At 38.1% G+C, this 18,811-nt stretch overlaps 1 protein-coding gene across 1 annotated transcript; it reads right to left on the bottom strand.

Moving 5' to 3' along the window:
- Positions 1–1,507: 1,507 nt before the first annotated feature.
- LOC140170503 (short transient receptor potential channel 1-like) lies at positions 1,508–17,980 on the bottom strand. The gene is made up of 16 exons (XM_072193860.1): positions 17,800–17,980; positions 15,921–16,039; positions 15,480–15,587; positions 14,521–14,681; positions 13,263–13,398; positions 12,147–12,272; positions 11,193–11,380; positions 10,572–10,684; positions 9,880–10,019; positions 8,719–8,945; positions 7,298–7,684; positions 6,224–6,422; positions 5,156–5,374; positions 3,068–3,121; positions 2,560–2,681; positions 1,508–2,243 (listed from the first exon to the last, which is right to left on the bottom strand). Exons 1-16 carry the CDS (start codon positions 17,978–17,980, stop codon positions 1,508–1,510), a joined length of 3,216 nt encoding a protein of 1,071 aa, XP_072049961.1.
- Positions 17,981–18,811: the final 831 nt, after the last annotated feature.

The raw sequence follows: 18,811 nt of genomic DNA, 5'->3' as shown, positions 1-18,811 counted from the left end.
ACAATGGAGGCTGGCGACATTTGAGCATGAATAACCACGACGTTGTACTAGACAATTTCGGCGCGGGAACTACTTTTACTAACTACTTATTTACAAACGTAATCGGACTTTTGACCCCCTCCCTCCCTAACGAAAGGACTTTCGTTTATAAGCCTTCATCGAACTTTTGGGTTGTTCCCTAAAGTACAATATAATCGTGTATTAAAACAAAATTTTGACAAATATTGAGGGCGCCCTCCTCAGCAAACGTTATATACAGGTGGTGGCGGATATTGTCAACTTTGACGTCGCCATTGGATTAACACATAATCATGAAATCTTCACAAACAATTCTAAATATGTTATGTGGTGTCAAAACAAAATCTTATCTTACTCTAAAACCGTTGGGGTATGACAATGTACCACACTATAAGTATGTTGTTTTTCAATTTATAACTGAAACTGTGTACTTTGAATGGGGCTGTCAGCCTTGTATTTTCGCCAGCCTCGTACGTCACGTGTCGTGTAGTCCTATGCCGTCTGGTAATACAGTGAATGTATTGGGGTATTAATCTATTATCACTAAAAGAAACAGTAAAACATCGTAGTGGATACCGGCTGCGCCGGCATCCACTACTCAAAATATTGGCCAGCCCATCCATTATGACACGATATTGGATATGCAAAAGACAAAATCCTATCTTTTATTCTCTAACTATAAACAGCAAGATAGAATTTCGGTATACATACAAGGAATATCATACACAATGTTTTCAAAACTCAGTATTCACTATATACATGCTGATATATGTCAGTCTGGTCCTGTGATGTAAACGAGCTATAGTCGCCTTTTTGTCTAGTCTACATATTATAAGGAAGGTGCCTCGATTGTTATGTACAAAGATATTTAACAAACCGTAGCATAAGGAAATTAATAAATAGTTGAGACCAATCAAGAGAGAATGCTCATCTCAAGCGTTGCTTGGCGGCTTAAGAACATCATTTGCTTCACGTGTCTTTGCTCCTCTTCCCAAATTGATTGTTTTATCAAATTGATTGATTAACATCGTACAACTCTAGGTGAACAAATGTCCAGTGGCGTCGATTTCTTTTTTGACATTGGGGGGGTGTTGGAAAAAAATCTTTAAGTATAGTGAATCCAGTACCTTTTTGCGACCAAATACGCTTATGACACAAACAAAATTGACATATTGAAGCTAAAATGATGAAATATGGTGCAAAAGTGGAATATGGGGGCTACAGTGGCAAAATATGAGGTTAATTTGGTCAGAAACCCACATACAGACGTCAACATTGGGGGATGATTGTTTGGACCATCCCCCTGGCAAAATATTGGGGGGGGGGATTTATCCCCCACCCGGATCTACCCCTATGGTATAGTCAAACCCATGATGGGTAAAACAGCGTCACTGCTAGGGACCATTTCAAATGTAAAGATGAATCGCCAACGTCCTTGTTACCTTCTCCAGATGAAGCATTTTCCGTTGTTTTGTTTTCAGAATGATCATCAAAATTTTTTTTGCCAATCATCTCTTGGTGAGTCTTCTTCAGGACTCGTTTGAACTCGAAGATCATCTATTTCAGCAGAGTCTTCAGGGCTCGACTTAATCAAGTTTCTCAGTAGACTTTCCATAGACTCACTATTTTGTTGCGAACCAAACCGATCTGGACTACGTTCAAGCCGCTTTGCTAATAGTTCCGCATCTACTCCTGTGGCTTCTAATTTAAATTCAGTGACGTAACTGTCGGTGTCATCGGATCGTTTACCACCAGTATCGTAATACTTTATAAGCTTCAGAATGTGTGAGGATGATCCTGGCTCCGTTCCATGCGGTCGTGTCGGCGGTGTAGCAATGCGAGATCCTGGATCCGGTTCGGGTGGTGGAGTCTGTGGTGTAGTAAAGCTAGATCTTGGATCCGGTTCAGGTGGTCGGGTCGGCGGTGTATCAAGGTGAGATCCGGGATCCGGTTCGGGTGGTGGAGTCCTTGGTGTAGTAAAGCGAGGCCTTGGATCCGGTTCAGGTGGTGGGGTGGATGATGTAGCAAGGCGAGATACGCTATCTCGAAGACTAGTATGAAAGTCGTACACATTCTTGGCATGTTGTTCGATAATATTTTTAATAACGTCCGTTCTCTCAAAGATGGTGTTAGTATTTATTGATTGTCCGTATATACCAAGACAGGCTTCAGCCACGTGCACGAGGAGATCATGAGTTTTACACATTTTCAGAAAAATCTCATATCTGAAAAAAAAAAACCCGAAAATGATTTGATTAACATGTAGATAACGAGAAATGATCGGGCTTATTCACAGAAAGTCCGTAATCAACTCATTACGATGTCTAATATTATAGAAATCTGCTTATCTAATGTCTTTAGTCCGATATTTCCCACCTGTTAATTATTCTACACACACAGTTCTTGTTTGTTAATTCCCTTACTCGTGAACATCCTGCTGCCCAAACCACAACTTACAGTACTCGCCATCATGTTTACAATGATCTCATGATTTCCGATGTATATACATGGAAGCCTTGCGTGTGGTAGAGGATATCTTACCGTAAGGCAATGAGATCGTTCTTGAGGCCTCTGACGTCAGACGGAGTAACGTCAGCAGTTGAGCTGCTTTCACCCGCAGTCTTATCTGTGACGTATCGGTCCACCAATAAGGCCATTATTTTCTAAAAAGTAGAGAGGAACGAGGAGACTAATCGTCTTTTGATGATAGCGATTTGTCTAGTACTATAAATAGATTAAGGGCTACCGTAGCATTGGTTTATATATGGCAAGGTCGAATATTTGCAATTGCATTTTTTTTAAAAGCGACAGCTTACTACAGGTATATTTTTTTTGGCGCCGACGATGTTTTCATAGATATAATTTGTATCTAGAAGTGTAGCATTACGGTCTAAACACATTCTGCCTTGCACGTTTGAGAAAGGAGGAGTTGCAAATTACTTTAAATAAAACGAATGGCACTAATGCAAATCATCACGGCAGGGAACCAGCGGATGTAATGTTTAGACCTATTATGGTGCCACACGTTAGTACATATAACTCTACCTACCTTGTATCGTCTTTCTTTGCTTTGTTCATCAAAACGTTTCCTGGATTCCCTAAGCTGTAAGGCAAAATACATACGCCTACATTAATATGATTTATATCAGCCATGCTTAGGCACAATGATGGGTTGTGATGAACACTTTCAATTTATTTGGCCCATTCCACTTCATCATCATCATCATCATCATCATCATCATCATCATCATCATCATCATCATCATCATCATCATCATCAAGCGAAACAATTTTGTTTGACTGCAGCATCCCTTCAGTATCTCACAGGAGGTGCTGTACATACTGTAAGTACAGTGTCCGCGGCCGTCCCGGTTTCCTCTTCCCATGTGGTGGAATATAAAGGGCATATTCTTTCACAGGCTCGTCATCTTCAAGACGCAGTATATGGCCGAGAAATTTGAGTTGATGAATCTTTACTCTGGCAATCAGTGGAGTGGTGTTGGTCAGATTGTAGATGGTTTCATTTGGGATCCGATCCACACGCTTGATGTTTAACATGACTCTGTAACAAGATGTTGCAAAGGCATTGATCTTGTTTTCCATGTCCTTGGTGATTACCCATGACTCGCACCCGTACAAAAGGATAGTGACACAAGTTGTCTCAAACAGCTTGATTTTTGTTCCGATTGGCACTTAAGTACATTTTACGGCACGGATCCTCATCATCGAGATGGCCCAGAGAATTCGTTAGGTGTTAAATTCGCTAAGTGATTAATTTGTTATGTGGTGACCTTAGAAGGTCACCATTTAACAAAGCAGGAAAATGTTTTTATCCATGAATTATTTACAACTAAGCAAAAACCTGTAGCAAGTGGTCCTAATTCAAAATGATTACACATTGGGGGACATTGAATTTTTGATCTGTTAAAAAAATAAAAGTATTAAAACAAATAGGGGAATATGTTTTTCTGCCAATCACTGCATCTATAATTATTGACGGAAAAAGTTGAAGAAGTGCGTATTTATAAATACGTATTTATAATATAGCCGAAGCTGACTGCTATAAAAATGCATTGATTATCCCCACACTTAGGACTACTCATTGCATTTAAATACAACCATTAGCGCCAATCACTTGAAATGTCACCAGGCGCAAATTGTTAAAAATGGCTAAAAAAAAAAAAAAAAAAAGTGTGTGTGTTTTTTTTTTTGGGGGGAGTACACGTCACCCTGCCCCCGGATTGACGCCAAATCGCGTCATCGATAAAATGTCGACAAGAACAAAGCCATGACAAGGTAACGATTTACTCTGAAAAGTGTTAATCGCAGCATAAAATAAATATAAAAAAAGTATTGTCGAAACAAAAAAAAAAAAATCACGAAAAAAAATGTCAGACTCTATCCTGATCCGAATTGTAAAACTAAACGAGTGTATCATTTATTTGCATCACCAATAATGTACTTTCTTTAGCCATGGTTCAAGTTAACTTTTCTATTCGACTCACGTGGGCAAATGTTGGAACATACTACTCCCCATTCCAGAAAAATACAACACTAATTGTTTTGGATTAAATAAATATTATCCTGTTTTGCCAAATGAAACATAGCAAAATCCTAATCCTTTAGTTAGTTCTAATTTAACATTTTTGCAATTTGAGGGAAAATGGTCCAAAAACGTGCAATTTTGCATGTTTACTTACTGTAGTCACAAAATTGTAAGACTTGAAACAAATCTAAGCATTCAAAATCCTGAGTATAGGGTAAAAGTTGGCTCATAATTTTAATATTATATGTTATTTTTGCTAATTGGTTATCAAATTAGTCTTTCTTCAAGTCTTTGGGCTTGATTGTCGCAGAATACGAAAAAGGTCTAAAAACGCCCTAAAAATGCTTGTTTTTGACCCTTATTTCCAAAAATAATATTTTTTTAAATCCAAAACAATGAGTAGAGGTGAAAATAATGTCACAGTCTTCTGCTATCTACTTATTTTGCTCTTATTATATTTACACGTAGTTATAAACTTTACCATGTGAGTGTCATGAGAAAAGGTTGACCAAATGTGTGGCAAAAATGAAGTAACATATTAGGGAAGCAAATATAAGATACATCCTTTATTGGGGCAGATTCCTCACTTACAAATGTCTCGGTAAGTTCTCTTTCTGTCTGTTTACTTGATGACATCAGTTTTTCTCTGTCACTTTTCCAACGTTTGGGTTGTATAAGCTTCTTACAGACAGACACCATGTTCTCATAACTAGGTAGTAGATTGTATGGAGGAGGTAATGGATTGAGGTCTTCTATAAATCCCATCCACATTGCCGTACAAGAAAACTTCCATTCCTCGTCTGCGTTCTCCTGCACAGTTTGGTGCAAAAATCAATTAGTGTAATGAAAAGAGCGATTTAGAAGGCCCGTTTAGAACCAATGACATACTACGAAATATTCAAGATTTTTTAATGTTGAAAGCTGAATTGAAAAACGTATTTTAGGTCTACATTTAATTCATACTTGTAACAAAGGGCTCAATGGAAATCACATCCTCCGAGTTTCACATCAATCCAACAATCTATATTCAGACAACCTTTATTTAAAATATATTTATTCGCAATGTATATTGATTATTAAGGATAACTAACTATCCAGTTGGTCTACCAAAAAGGAATAAAACCAAACTGCACTTGGTCACTTGGTCCTGTCTGGTAAGTTAATTGCTTATTGCCTCAAGGATGATCATTGTCGAATTAGTTGTCACACTTCCAAGCCCTTGTTATCAGTAGGGATCAGCAGGGGTACAATTTTATTTCCTTTATCATAGACCAATTGTGCAAAAGTAGAGTTTAATGTCAAATATTATAGGTCCTAAAAACTTTATTTGTTAACGGATTTTCATCGTTGACAAAACAAAATTATTTCATTGAAAGCATTTCCCTTAGTGTCCATCGATAAATAATCACATAGTATTATCTGTTTACAATATAAACATTTATGTTCAGATTCAATTATAGTCATGTTATCAGTAGCTATCAGTACTAGCTGGTAGGTACTACGACTATGAACTTAGGTTGTGCAGTGGTTAGACTCTGGACCGGTAATCCAGCGACCGGGTTTAATCCCCGCTGAATCCTGATTTTTTTCTCTCCCAAAACTTGCATGTCAGTTTGCACGAGCCCCAAAACGTTATAAAACAAACAAACGCACACCTACCTCCACTTGTGTATACACTTGACTCATTACGGCGATGAGGGCGTTTAACATGACAACAACCACGAACACGTAAAACATGGCATACATTAAGTATCCAGCTTCCTGCAACATGTGTGCATTTTGTGGTAACTCTAATACATCCAAATCCGGATTTATACCATTTGCTGACCAGTATAAGGTGATGAGAGTGTGAAGCAAGCTTGATAGATAAAGATATGATTATTAAATTAGGCGACGAAAAAAAGAAACCCTGTTCTACGGGCGGACGGACCTTTTAAGTAGGTTTGGTCGGTCGGCCTTTTTTTCTCTTTTTTTTTTAATGACCCAAAAAAATCAACAAAATCTGTAAATAATTTGCAATTTGAGAAAATAAACAAAAACAATTTTGTTCCTGGAATTTTTCGAAATTTGGGTTGGCATTCATTTGTACAGGAAGTATTTTTCCCAATTTGTTAAAAATCTGAGTCGGTCGGGCCCGTAGAACAGGGTTTTCCTTTTTCGTCGCCTTAGCGATACATATGATTATGATTTTGGTATCTTCCTTGTGCACATTTTAGCGATATTTACCGGGAGTAGGTGTGCGTGATCAAACTTGAATGGCACAACTCACTGTTTATCTTTTAATTCTTTGCTTATATTCTATATTGAGTTCAGACTTGATATTTAGATTAGATTAGATAGGTGAAATGTGCAATTCTGCTGTAATATGATTAGAATTTATGGATTTTTTTCTACACATTTGTGACCGTACACCACGAATGAGCCGTAAATGTCCTCAATTGTATTCGAGTTACAGTGTAAAATGGGCATGAAGGTCATATTCATAGGTATTTCAATTTGGTGCTACGTGTATCTCATTAAATGAGGTACACGTAGCACCAAATTGAGGTACTTATGAATACGACCTTCATGCCCATTTTACACTGTAACTCAGAATACAATTGAGGACATTTACAACTCATTCGTGTGTACGGTCACATTTGGGAAAATCCGGAAAAATCTGAGAAAGCGCTGCTTTTCTGAACAAAAGACCCATGAATAATAGCATACAATGAAAACCGTTGTATTACTCACTCTTTGAATTCCCCTTTTCGGCATGTTTGCTCTGTGGTTTGGCTCCCAGGGGTTTGACAAGCCTGGACCTTATCGTAATACGCATAGATATATGTCAACCCGACAGCAAACGACAGCAACATAAGGCTGACAACTAGGAAGAAATGAGCCGTCTTCTGTACCATGCTCACGAATGATATCTTCAATGGTCCTACCAAATCGCTGACTACCAAATAACGGAATATTCTGGCGATGGAAACGACTGTTACTATGGTGAACAGAGCTCGACTGATGAGTTGAGGATGGTACCATGGTCGCTGTAGGACGCCGCCTTCGTCGACAACAGGATTGTCTCCATTAGAGCCACGGCCCGGGTTGTTTATTTGTTGGCCTCTCCCCACTCTCCTTCTATAACAATCGAATGCAAATTGAATTAAAATTAATTGGCTTGTTCTTCTTTTCTTTTACTTGTTAGATGTTCCTGTTTTTGTACAAGTCTCACATTGCTTTGAATATTGCGATCGCTGAATTATTATCTTACTCTATATATGTAACTGGCAAACTGATTCATACTAAACCCCCACAAACCATGCACCACTATCAGACCACCATCACTACTACTACTACTACTACTACTACTATAACCACCACCACCACCACCACCACCACCACCACCACTACCACCACCACCACCACCACCACCACCACCACCACCACCACCACCACCACCACTACTACTTCCATCACTGCCACCAATACTACTATTACCACCACCACTACTACATAACCATGTCCACCGTTTTGTATACCACTCAATAAGCATATTGTTTTTACTTTAAAATAATTCAACTAATTTATATGTTTGCACGCAAAGCAAAGTTATGTAAAGTTCTTGAGTTAAGGCATAAAGGTCAAATGTCAAATCTTGGTCGAAACATGGGAACAAAATCAAAAATGCTCCGATTATGATGAAATTGGTCTCAAATTGTTCCGCTTGGAAAAATATTTTAATCAATGAATAGTTTGCCATATTAAAGATGTTTTGTTATCTAGGCAAAAAGGCAAATAAGTCAAAACCAAATAGAATCATATTAATCTTGATCCATTTTGTGCTGTTACCCAGGTAGCAGCACACCTGAGATATTCTGTGGTTAAAATTTTGTTCCAAGTGGAACAAGTTGAGATCATTTTGATCAAAATCGAAGCATTTTTGAATTTTTTACCCCTGTGGAGAACAAAATTTGACATTACCTCATGCCTTAACTCAAGAAATCGAGCCCTGCATAAGCGGCCATTTTTGTTTGTTTTATGCAAATTAGCATTTTTGCCATTTTTTCTCCTTTTTTGATATGTTGTTGGGGATGTTTCTTTTTAGAAATACTTACAGTAATAAGCATTGATATTCCATTAATTTGTCTAGCTAAAATGATTAATCTACATACCTACTCGAATACGTATTGGAAAATACGGGATACATAGATATGTTGGAGGTAACATCTGTCGGATTGTTTATGCTGTTGTCACTTAAGTTGAGAGTGACTGGATAAAGCATAACTGGTAATTGATCCCAGGTTTCTGCAACCCCTTTGCCGCCAATGCTGTTTCTTGTATGAGTGTCCCTTGTTGACCTTGATATGGGATGTGTACTATTTAGAGTTTCGTTTTTCATCTGTAAACAGATAAATCAGTATAGCTCAGTATAACAAGGTTAATTATTATGATGAAATCAACACAAAAATTGCACTTAATTACTTCAAAATCTGACTTTTTATAGTCATTTAGTTTAAATTATTAGGAATAAAATATTCTTAGAGTTTTCAACTATATATTTTAGCTTAATTATATCAAATGGTATTTACATCAAATTTGCCAACATTTAAATGGCTTACCTGCACGCCCAGGAAACATGTTGCCTGCGCAGATAACATGGACTCTGGTAACTCTTCAAAAGTTTACAGACTATTAAAGCCCTCAATTGTTTATGGTGATTTTATAACAGATCGGGGGAAATTTTACTTTTACTCACATGAGCTACATATAATTTGACACCTGGCGTAAAAACATGTCACCGGGAGGAAAATAATTTAAATAGCAAAACAATTTCAAACGATTTTCTTGACAATTTAATTTGATCAAAAATACCACTGATTGCACATCCATTGATAATGCTGTTTATTTATAATGCTACTTCTTTATTCTAAACCAAACAATAAAGGTCTATTAAAGGATGCTCTATTTGAAATAGAGCATTGCATAATTGTGGGATACCATGTTAGGGCTAGGGTTAGCGAGCCTTATTCTATATTCGGACTAGCGAACGTTTTTCAAAATTCGGACTAGCGAATGGTAAATTACGTGTTCGGACTAGCGAATCTTTGGACTAAGGAGCCTTCCGACTAGGAAACCTTCGGACTAGAGAGAAAACAACAACAACAACAACAACAACAAAAACATAAAACACACACACACACACCCACCCCCCACCCTCCCCCACACACACAAAAACACACCAAAACACGACGTCCCAAGCAAAGAAGAAATGTGACACAAAATTAGGAATGGTAAGCGGATATAACCTATAAATTTAAAGAATACAAATTTACTTGTTCAATGGCAATTGCGTCAAATACCACCGCAACAAAGAAAACTATTACGATGCATATATCCCGGATGTGGCGCCGTTGTATAAGCAATTTTTTTGCATCCCGACTCCGCATTACGTTGACTTCAAATAATGCAAGACCTGTGATGATACGAAAAATTAACATCAAATGTATTGATACACTGAGTCAGATGCAATTATACCATAACATGCTTCGAAAAAAATTTGTTCTACGCATTTTGGTATCTCACTTAAAAGCAACTTACAGTGTGAGTCTAAAGAACTGACAGTACTATTTGATATATAAAATGACCCGCGCAGTCAAACTTTGATGTGCTTTTACTAAACTGTGTACATAATTATGTTTTATTTAATACTATATGGTATTGACTTCGACATATGGTTGTATTGCTGCAGCCGAAATAAGAATTGGGTGTTAGTTTTGGCTGCAATTCGATGAACACGTTGCAATATTTCCGTAGCTATTATAAGAAGTTAATGATGACCTGTGTCACCAAATTCCCTGATGGTCTTCGTGAAGAGAATCACGCGGTGGGTGCAACTGCCCCGAGGGTGTACACTCCACACTCGCTCGGCCCTAATCCCCTGACTAAAAATCGTCAATGAAGAATAAAGCTTTCAAAATGGATTACATAAACGTACCCAAAATCCAAATGGATATGATGGTCTTACAAGGCTGCTGCAATGTGGGTAAATATGCCGCTCCTTCGTCTAACACGGCTTCTACGGTAAGGCAGACGATCAAGAGTAGATCTGAGCCGACATAGAGAATAAATTTGATATACCTGAAATGATAAAAATGAAATTTGATATAAGAAGGGGTTGGTGTAATAAAACTAGTGGTCCTACTAAACAAATGATTAGTTCAGCTTATATAATACGAGTTTTTGTTTTCAGTGATCGTTATGGAAAGTTTTGGAAATGCATTTGTGGGAAGTGCGATGTTTTTCCTGGAAGACACTTTACAACAATTTTGGAACCTTTATTCTATACCGGGATTCTATAATGCATATGTTGGATGGTTTTTTGGTTGATTTTATTGCTCACTAGTCTCTTTGTCGGTCGGCCGGTCGCTTGCATTGACTATCTTGTTTGTTTGGTAGCCAAAAGGATAAAATGGTAGCAATAGACCTTTTCCGTAATTGCCCACCTTTTACCCCATCTACGGGAAAATTTGCCCTCGCTTTCGATATTTTTTGTCATGTGACAACGATGTTTACCCCATCTACGGCGAAATTTGGAAAATGTCTATAGCTACCTTAAACTGTATTTTTGCATTCGAAACCAACTTACGGTGTTGCAACGAAGTCCCTTATTCTCTTTCTCGGTACATAAAGATACAACAATGCCAGAATTGGATGCAATAGAATCATTGCAATGAAGAATAGCATACGGTATACAGCAGATTTGTCTCGAAGGTAGATCAGACGCCGATAAAACTGGGATATGACAGTTTGCTGACAATTCGGATTTGCAATAAACTGGAATGATAAATGATATATTAGTGTAACTCATACATATTCATGAACTAATCATGCCAATTCATTGGTCAATTGCTAAGCACATGTACTATTTCCCCAGGGAAATATTCCCTGCAACCTCTGCATCCCATCCCAGAACGACAACGAGGTTTAATAAATGGTTTATACAGGGAGAAAAGAGAAACAATTGTTCCGGTACCATCGGCCTGCACCAGTACCTTCGGAAATAGTTTGCCCCGGAAGTTTGCCCTTTATTAGTGGTTTAAGCTGATGATGCGCTGTGACTTTTGTTCTCTGCTGACTTTGGCATTACGAGGGTCGGTCATTATGTAATGAAAGTTACGGAATACGGAATAAAGTGCATACACACAATATACTATATTACTACTAACTGTTACCAATGAAGACGTATACAGTATAATACCGATCAATAATGAAGCTTGTCCTCGTCATGTTTGTTGGAATGAAATCTTTTGAACATCATCCACCCAAGAATTGCATGAATAGCATCCGCCTATGATGGAAAGGATTTGACCCGGGGACTTAACCTCTTAAAGACCTCTGTTGGACTCGATATGACCTTCAACATGTTGTCACGGAATTCCGAAAATAAACCGCATTTGTCAACACCAAAATACAGAGCCAACACGCAACCAAAATCAAAAGAATGGTATTTCAAATTAGTTGAAATCTTACAGATTATTTGTAATTTCACCAATTGACACGATTCAACAGGATGTAATCATTTTATAGCGATGCTGCCTACCTTTTTCTGTTCCAATTCAATAGCTCGTGATATCGTCGGAAGCGGACATGTTGGTGCACCTTTTGCTACATTTCCTTTTCCGTTGTTTGTAGGATTAGTTTCTTGTGATTTCAGAATGGTTAATATCTGTTATGATAATCGAGAAATAATATGACAAAAATAAAACCCACCTTCCCACCCCCACATAGGTAACTTACACCTAAGTCCACAAATTAAAAAGTTGCAGTTTACTTCACTATATCCTATCGAGTTGTACACAGAGCGTTCTCGAACAAGATGTCTAGCGCCGTGCTTCCATTGATTAACACGTTAAAACTAGCGCCGTGCTTTCACTGATTAGGAGACAAAAGTGCAACTTGTGATTTCCTTTCTTCCTTTAGGTTTTAGACCACCGTTTGTTTAATTCTTAACCAATTTCAACAAAAATGGTCTTAAATCAGAGTTAACAGTGGGGTTTTGTGTGTATGTATGTATACATATGAATGCCAGATAACTCGCCCCAAATACAACTCGCCCCAACGGACAACTCGCCCCAACGGACAACTCGCCCCACGTATACAAACTGGTCCCACGTACAGCTCGCCCCAATGATAAGTGTACGCAGGGAATATCTTCTTTAGCATTCGTAACTTAGAAGAAGGTTTTATCAAACTGCTATACAGGGATAGAACAACTATATGAACATAATAATTGGCAATATTTTGTGATTATTGCTGAAAATTTCGGTCAAATTTGACAACTTGTTAGTATACGTGATAGCGCACGAACGGAAATTCGCACATAAATCATGTCAATCGGCATTCAGAAACATCAGTAGAATACACACACTCGGTAGTAATTAATTGTTTCATAATACTAAGTAGTAAATAGAAAACAGCATACCAGTTAATATTTTTGGGTATGTCAAGTCCAAAAGTTGCAAAATTGCCGCCAGGATTTCGATCACCCGGGCGATCACCGTACAGCGAAAGCTGTCGAATTCCACTACCACGACACTGGTCAAACTGCCGTTCCACAACAGGATATTGTTTTCCTTATGATATACAAGGGTGAACATATCGATAACTGGTACATTAATTATTTTCCTATACTGTAGGCCTATATTGATAACATTACCTCTTCCGTGCTACGAGCTTGACTTATTAATTCCTGGCTACATATTTCCATCTTGTTGACCAGTTCCAGATAAGACGGTTTAAATTCGACTTCGATTTCACTTGACTTTCGTAAGTTACTACATAACGTAAAACACCTGCGTATCAAATCGATTAATCAATGATGGAATGTTAGCGGTAAACATGAAAGATTTTTTTTAAATTTTCTTCTCCTATAATTATGAAACAAATATAACATGGAAAAACAGTGGCATGGTCGACAGGAATTATATATAATAAACATAATTTTTCACCAGTTTCGCCGTCGCCAATAATGAAGGAGACAATCAGAAAAAGTTATCCAGCCCGGGAATCGCACCCAGGACCTCAGGTTTACAGGAAACAATATTGTGGTGCACACTCGATAATTTTGACTGCTCAGTGCCAAAGTGGGTAAGTGAAATAGCTGCACAATGAACATTTGGCAATTTACACGGTCGTGTTTACACGATCGGACATAAGTCACTTATCGGTAATAAGTCACTTATTAATTATCGGTAATAAGTCACTTATGTCCCACCGTGTAAACATGACTTTTAGTACTCAATAGAACATACTTCTATGCAACCTTCAGGTCGGATGTGTTATTCTTAGAAAACTTTGAATGTTTGCTATTATTTTGTCGGATTAAAGTCGTGTTCACATAGTCGGACATAAGTGACTTATTACCGGTAATAGTGACTTATTACCGGAAATAAGTGACTTATGTCAGACCATGTGAACACGACTTTTTTTTAGCACATTTCTGCTTAAGAGGTCATGGAGGCCTAGCGGTACGTGCTATGACTCGTAATCGGAGGGTAACAGGTTCGATCCATACCCCACGGTGGTGCTGTCGTAAGATAAGGTTCTTAGCCTCTATTATAATCTCTCCACCCAGGTGTATCAATGGATACTGGTATTATGCGTGGAAGGTAAACAGCTAGTGGCCGACCCCTACAGCAACATTTGCACGAGTATGGCTACCAAAAGATAGACGCGCACTTTGGCCTGTAAGCACAGGCATGGTGTGAATTTACTGTGCCTTAAAAATGTTATAGAAAATTGTGTTAATTACCGTAATAGACAATTTCCCTTTCCAACATAAACTTAAATATATCTTTACTATTTAAGGGAACGTTTCGACAGGTTTGCTGCCGAAATTATAATAAGTAATAAGTAATTACACCACATATTTCATAAAAGGTACAAAAATACATACGGAGTCCAGCCGAACATACCTGTTGATGGGATCATCACTGCTCAAGACAACATAGGCATCACTGGCAAGTCCCTTGTAAAGCTCTAAGCTTCCTACTGATTGCTGTAAGCTGTCTGTCGCAGCAGTTTGAAATGTATCAGCTGTTAGTTCTGGAATGCGTGCTCCAACTTCAACCAACATCTGTTCAATAGGATCAAAAAGCATTTGCAAATTTTTATCTTGCATGTCCTCGGGAGAAGATATTGGAATCTGTGATATGTTGATTTTTTTTCTTTTGAGGTTACATTTGCCGCCAGAGGATGATTTAAGCACTACCCAACACGCCACTGTGTTGACTTGCGGTTAGCACAGCTGTGTGAGTGAACATGACACCACTGCTCGCACACTGCATAGACGTGCATGGTTAAATTTGAATTTGGACCGATATATGTACAATAAAAAAACATTCAAAATGCTGGTCGATTTCACATTATTTTTATGTTATCTACAGAAGGTGTGAATTATCCTTTATGCATACATCACTTTTGTTCTTAAATCGACCAAGTAATAATGACACACACACAATTCTTAAACAACATCTTTTGCACAGAATTCAATGGGATTTGAAAAGTTAAGTGGCAGTTGAAACTCTAGTGATAACACTTTTGCAGTGCATGATGGGGCTTCCTTAAATCATCCTCTGATTTGCTGCCTTGAAGACTATGTAATGTGGTGCGATCAAGCAAAATCACGTCGAAACATTTAAGTTAGTCTCAATAATTGTTGTGTTGAATGACTGTTTAAACTTACTTTGCTGTTTGAATAACCAACGTATGAACATTCACTCGAAAAAGAAATTATTGTCATTGTTAAATTGCTGTATCTGAATATCAATAATATATCCGACTTCCGATCACATCATATATATGTCACTGTGTCTGTGGCATACCCCCTAACGTAATAAGTGTACCTTTTTCTGAGTGGTCTTTGTAGACTTACCTTTATCATGGAGAAGTTATTTTTCTGTGCCGCAAGAACAATCGGTGTAACATCTGGGTGAAAATCGTCGTTTTCACAGTGACAATCAATGATATCCATCCGCTCCTTCTTACTCTGGAAAATAAGTTGTGTGTCATGGATTTGGTCAAACATTTAATTACAGAATTTGTTTACATGCATGTCTAAGGGGCTATGCAATATTTATGAGCCCAGGGGGAGGGGCAAAGATTTTTGACACATTTAAAGTGGAAGCCCCACTTTTGGTTCAAGTTCCTTAGGGAATTAGTCAAGGTTAACATTTATCCATGTAAATTCTGTTCTGTCTGTCATTAAAGTAACAGGTGTAAGTCAGTTCTTCTGTGGGGAACTGGCCAAGTGGAACTTCCTGTTTAACTCAGCATATTTTGAAGCACAGTCCTCCACGCTATGTGTGTAACTTACCGGTCTATCCTTGGCATACTCGCAGAGTAATCTAACCGCTTCCACAAAGTCAGAGTCTACAGCCCGTAATAAGGCATCTCCTATCCGCACGTTGCTTTCCAGGAGTGGATACATTACAACTGAACAGGAAATAACATTTCTCAAAAAGCAGAAAGCATTTTTACTTCGTTCTTAAAAGTTTATTAGTTTTATAATAAAATTTGACATTTGACCTTTATGCCTATATAACCCAAGAACTGTACATCAGAGATAGGTCAAACTATACTTTTTGAAATTTGAGGTCTGCATTAGTGGCCATTTTGGAAATATGCACATTAACATTTTCCCATGTGCCCTTTTTTGCCCATTTAGGATATGTTGTTCAGGAGGGTGTTTAGAGTCTCTAGCAAGCAAAAACATTAGTGATCCATTTTTGTCTAGCTCTACGTAAATTAACTCGTCTAAATGTAATTTGAGTATATTCCATTGTTTTCTAGAATGCAAGAGTGAAACCCCACAATAAACCATTTTTATTTAAAAAAGTGAACATTATGTTCATAAATTATAGCTTTACTTTCCTCTTTTTATTATCATGATTAAAGTATAGGTAACCCCAGCACATACAAAACGTTTTCGACATTTTTCGCAAAAGGTTGCCAGTAAACGTTAAAATGTTGGGTTATATAAAGAGTATATAAAGGGTATAAAGTGTTTTCATTACATTTAAAAACGTTTGTTGGAAACTTACTGCAAAACATTCAAACATAATTTCTAAGAGTAAAGTTTTTGATTTGTCAAAAAGAATTTGAAGAAACTTACTATCTTGCTGACAGTTTCGTAAGTGAATCACTGACTTCGAAGCTTGATGTTGTTGTGATGATCCAGCAGCTGATGACTGGCGGGAAGTTATGTCACTTCCGGTAGCGATGTTAGTCTTGCTAGCAGTCTCCAACAGTGGATCAAACACGTGACTTAGATTGTAAGCCCCCTCGTCTCTATTCATAACTCCTCGCCCCCTTCTCCAACTCTATTCTGTCGCTACGATGTAAGTTCCTTCACTATATCCTCATATTCTCCAGTATCCATTATAACCGTTGCCTTCCCTTTATCCGCAGGTAGAATAGTGGTGGTCTTTTCTTTTTGCAACTCATTTCATGCCTTTCTTTCATCCCTTGTTATGTTGGATTTCGGCGGTTAAGCAGCTCTTAGAGTGCCCCCGATCTCCGTCCGAAGTACCATGGCTTCCGAATTCGGAAGCTTGGACATCTTGTTCTGTCGCTACGATGTAAGTTCCTTTACTCTATCCTCATATTCTCCAGTATCCATTATAACCGTTGCCTTCCCTTTATCCGCAGGTAGGATAATGATGGTCTTTTCTGTTTGCAACTCATTTAATGCCTTTCTTTCATCCCTTGTTATGTTGGATTTTGGCGGTTTAGCAGCTCTTAGCGTGCCCGCGATCTCCGCCTGAAGTACCATGGCTTCCGAATTCGATAGCTTGGGCATGCTTGTTCTGTCACTACGATATAGTCTTCGACCGGTAGTTTAGCAGGGTAAACGGCATAATTGAGGTATTTACTTAACACACTACATTGTGGATTCGTAAGCTTGTATTTAGATTAATAACCCACCTCTTCAGTTGTGAACCGCTCAGGTCTGTATCTGCCCAGTCATCAGCTGTTGGATCATCACAACAAAGCTTTGAAGTCAGTGGTTCACTGACCAAACTGTCAGCAAGAAAATAAGTTTCTTCAAATTGGTTTTGACAAATTAAAAACTCTTAGATTGTATAATTACCAAACCTGATGAACCTGTTCCAAAGAAATTCATAAACCTGTTCCAAAGAAATTCATACATAATGTTATTTAATAAACAAACCAAAAAAAAGTAGCTCACGTACCAAGATTCCCCTCTACAATGGCTATATTCATCACTGATTGTCCATATATATCTTTACAGTTAATATTCAAGTCTATCTGATCCCGTCTGTCTATTAGTTCTTTGACATTGCTCACTTCGCCTTTCTTCACTGCTGCTAGCAACTGATCCTCAAAACTCACGGGTGTCGAGGGTCTAGACATCCTGAAGTCTTAATTTTCTATAAAAAAAAAAAGCCTTTCGAGCTTGTTAGTTACTTTCATGCACACTCTCCACTTCAAGGATCATCTGTCGACGATATCAATCGACTCGGCTCCAACGAATCCAAAACAATGTTGCAAAATTAATTTACATTTGCAGCAACGAAATCTTTCCACTTTGCCGATGCCGAGAAAATGTCTACTTTTAAGAGCCATATTTTAAGTTTCTCCCCCAAAACTGATACATTGCAAGGGCATTTCAGCTATGAAGAATGCCAATTGCTGACGAAGTTTAGAAAATATCACCTCAAGCCCCAATAAAATTGATAATAACAGAACAATGTTTGATAAAGTCCGAAATTGTGTGCCTCACAAAGTTCAAATTCAGCCTCCTTAAATCCGCCATTTTAGGCAAATGCACTACATCATGAGTACCATAATGTAAACTCATGGAAAGCACATTTTCTATCGAACAATTATTTTACACCATCTCCCGACACACCTCAATAAATATTTAGCCCTTGCTGCTTATGCAGACCCCGTACAGTGTCATCGACCCTATATCTTCATGGCAGAAATCGCCATGGTAGGTTGAATCCACAGCCACGATTGGCCATTTGGTTAAGACCTTTGAAGCTCTTTGAGACGAATAATTAGTCGAGGACATGACTAAGGCTACTCACAATAGCCGGGTAATTGATCTTGGTTGTGCGTGAATAAGCTTGTATACCCCATTGAGGTCAATGGTCATCGACTTTTATACTGCCTAGTAGTGAGTGCAGCTGTACTACACGCTGTAGTCCATACTTGACCAACGCAATATAAAATTAGAGT

This window comes from Amphiura filiformis, chromosome 14, assembly GCF_039555335.1.
Source record: "Amphiura filiformis chromosome 14, Afil_fr2py, whole genome shotgun sequence".
Taxonomy (NCBI): domain Eukaryota; kingdom Metazoa; phylum Echinodermata; class Ophiuroidea; order Amphilepidida; family Amphiuridae; genus Amphiura; species Amphiura filiformis.
The sequence above is the reverse complement of the archived record's forward strand: the minus strand, read 5'-3'. Positions and strand labels throughout refer to the sequence as shown.

Bases quoted from the DNA above. Each gene is read 5' to 3' on its own strand.
- LOC140170503 (XM_072193860.1), bottom strand. From the start codon at position 17,980: ATGTCTAGACCCTCGACACCCGTGAGTTTTGAGGATCAGTTGCTAGCA. The intron at 14,682-15,479 runs GTAAGTCTACAA...CCTATTGAACAG, and splicing joins ATAACTTCTCCATGATAAAG to ATGTTGGTTGAAGTTGGAGC. The intron at 10,020-10,571 runs GTAAGACCATCA...GTATCATCACAG, and splicing joins ACCCACATTGCAGCAGCCTT to GTCTTGCATTATTTGAAGTC.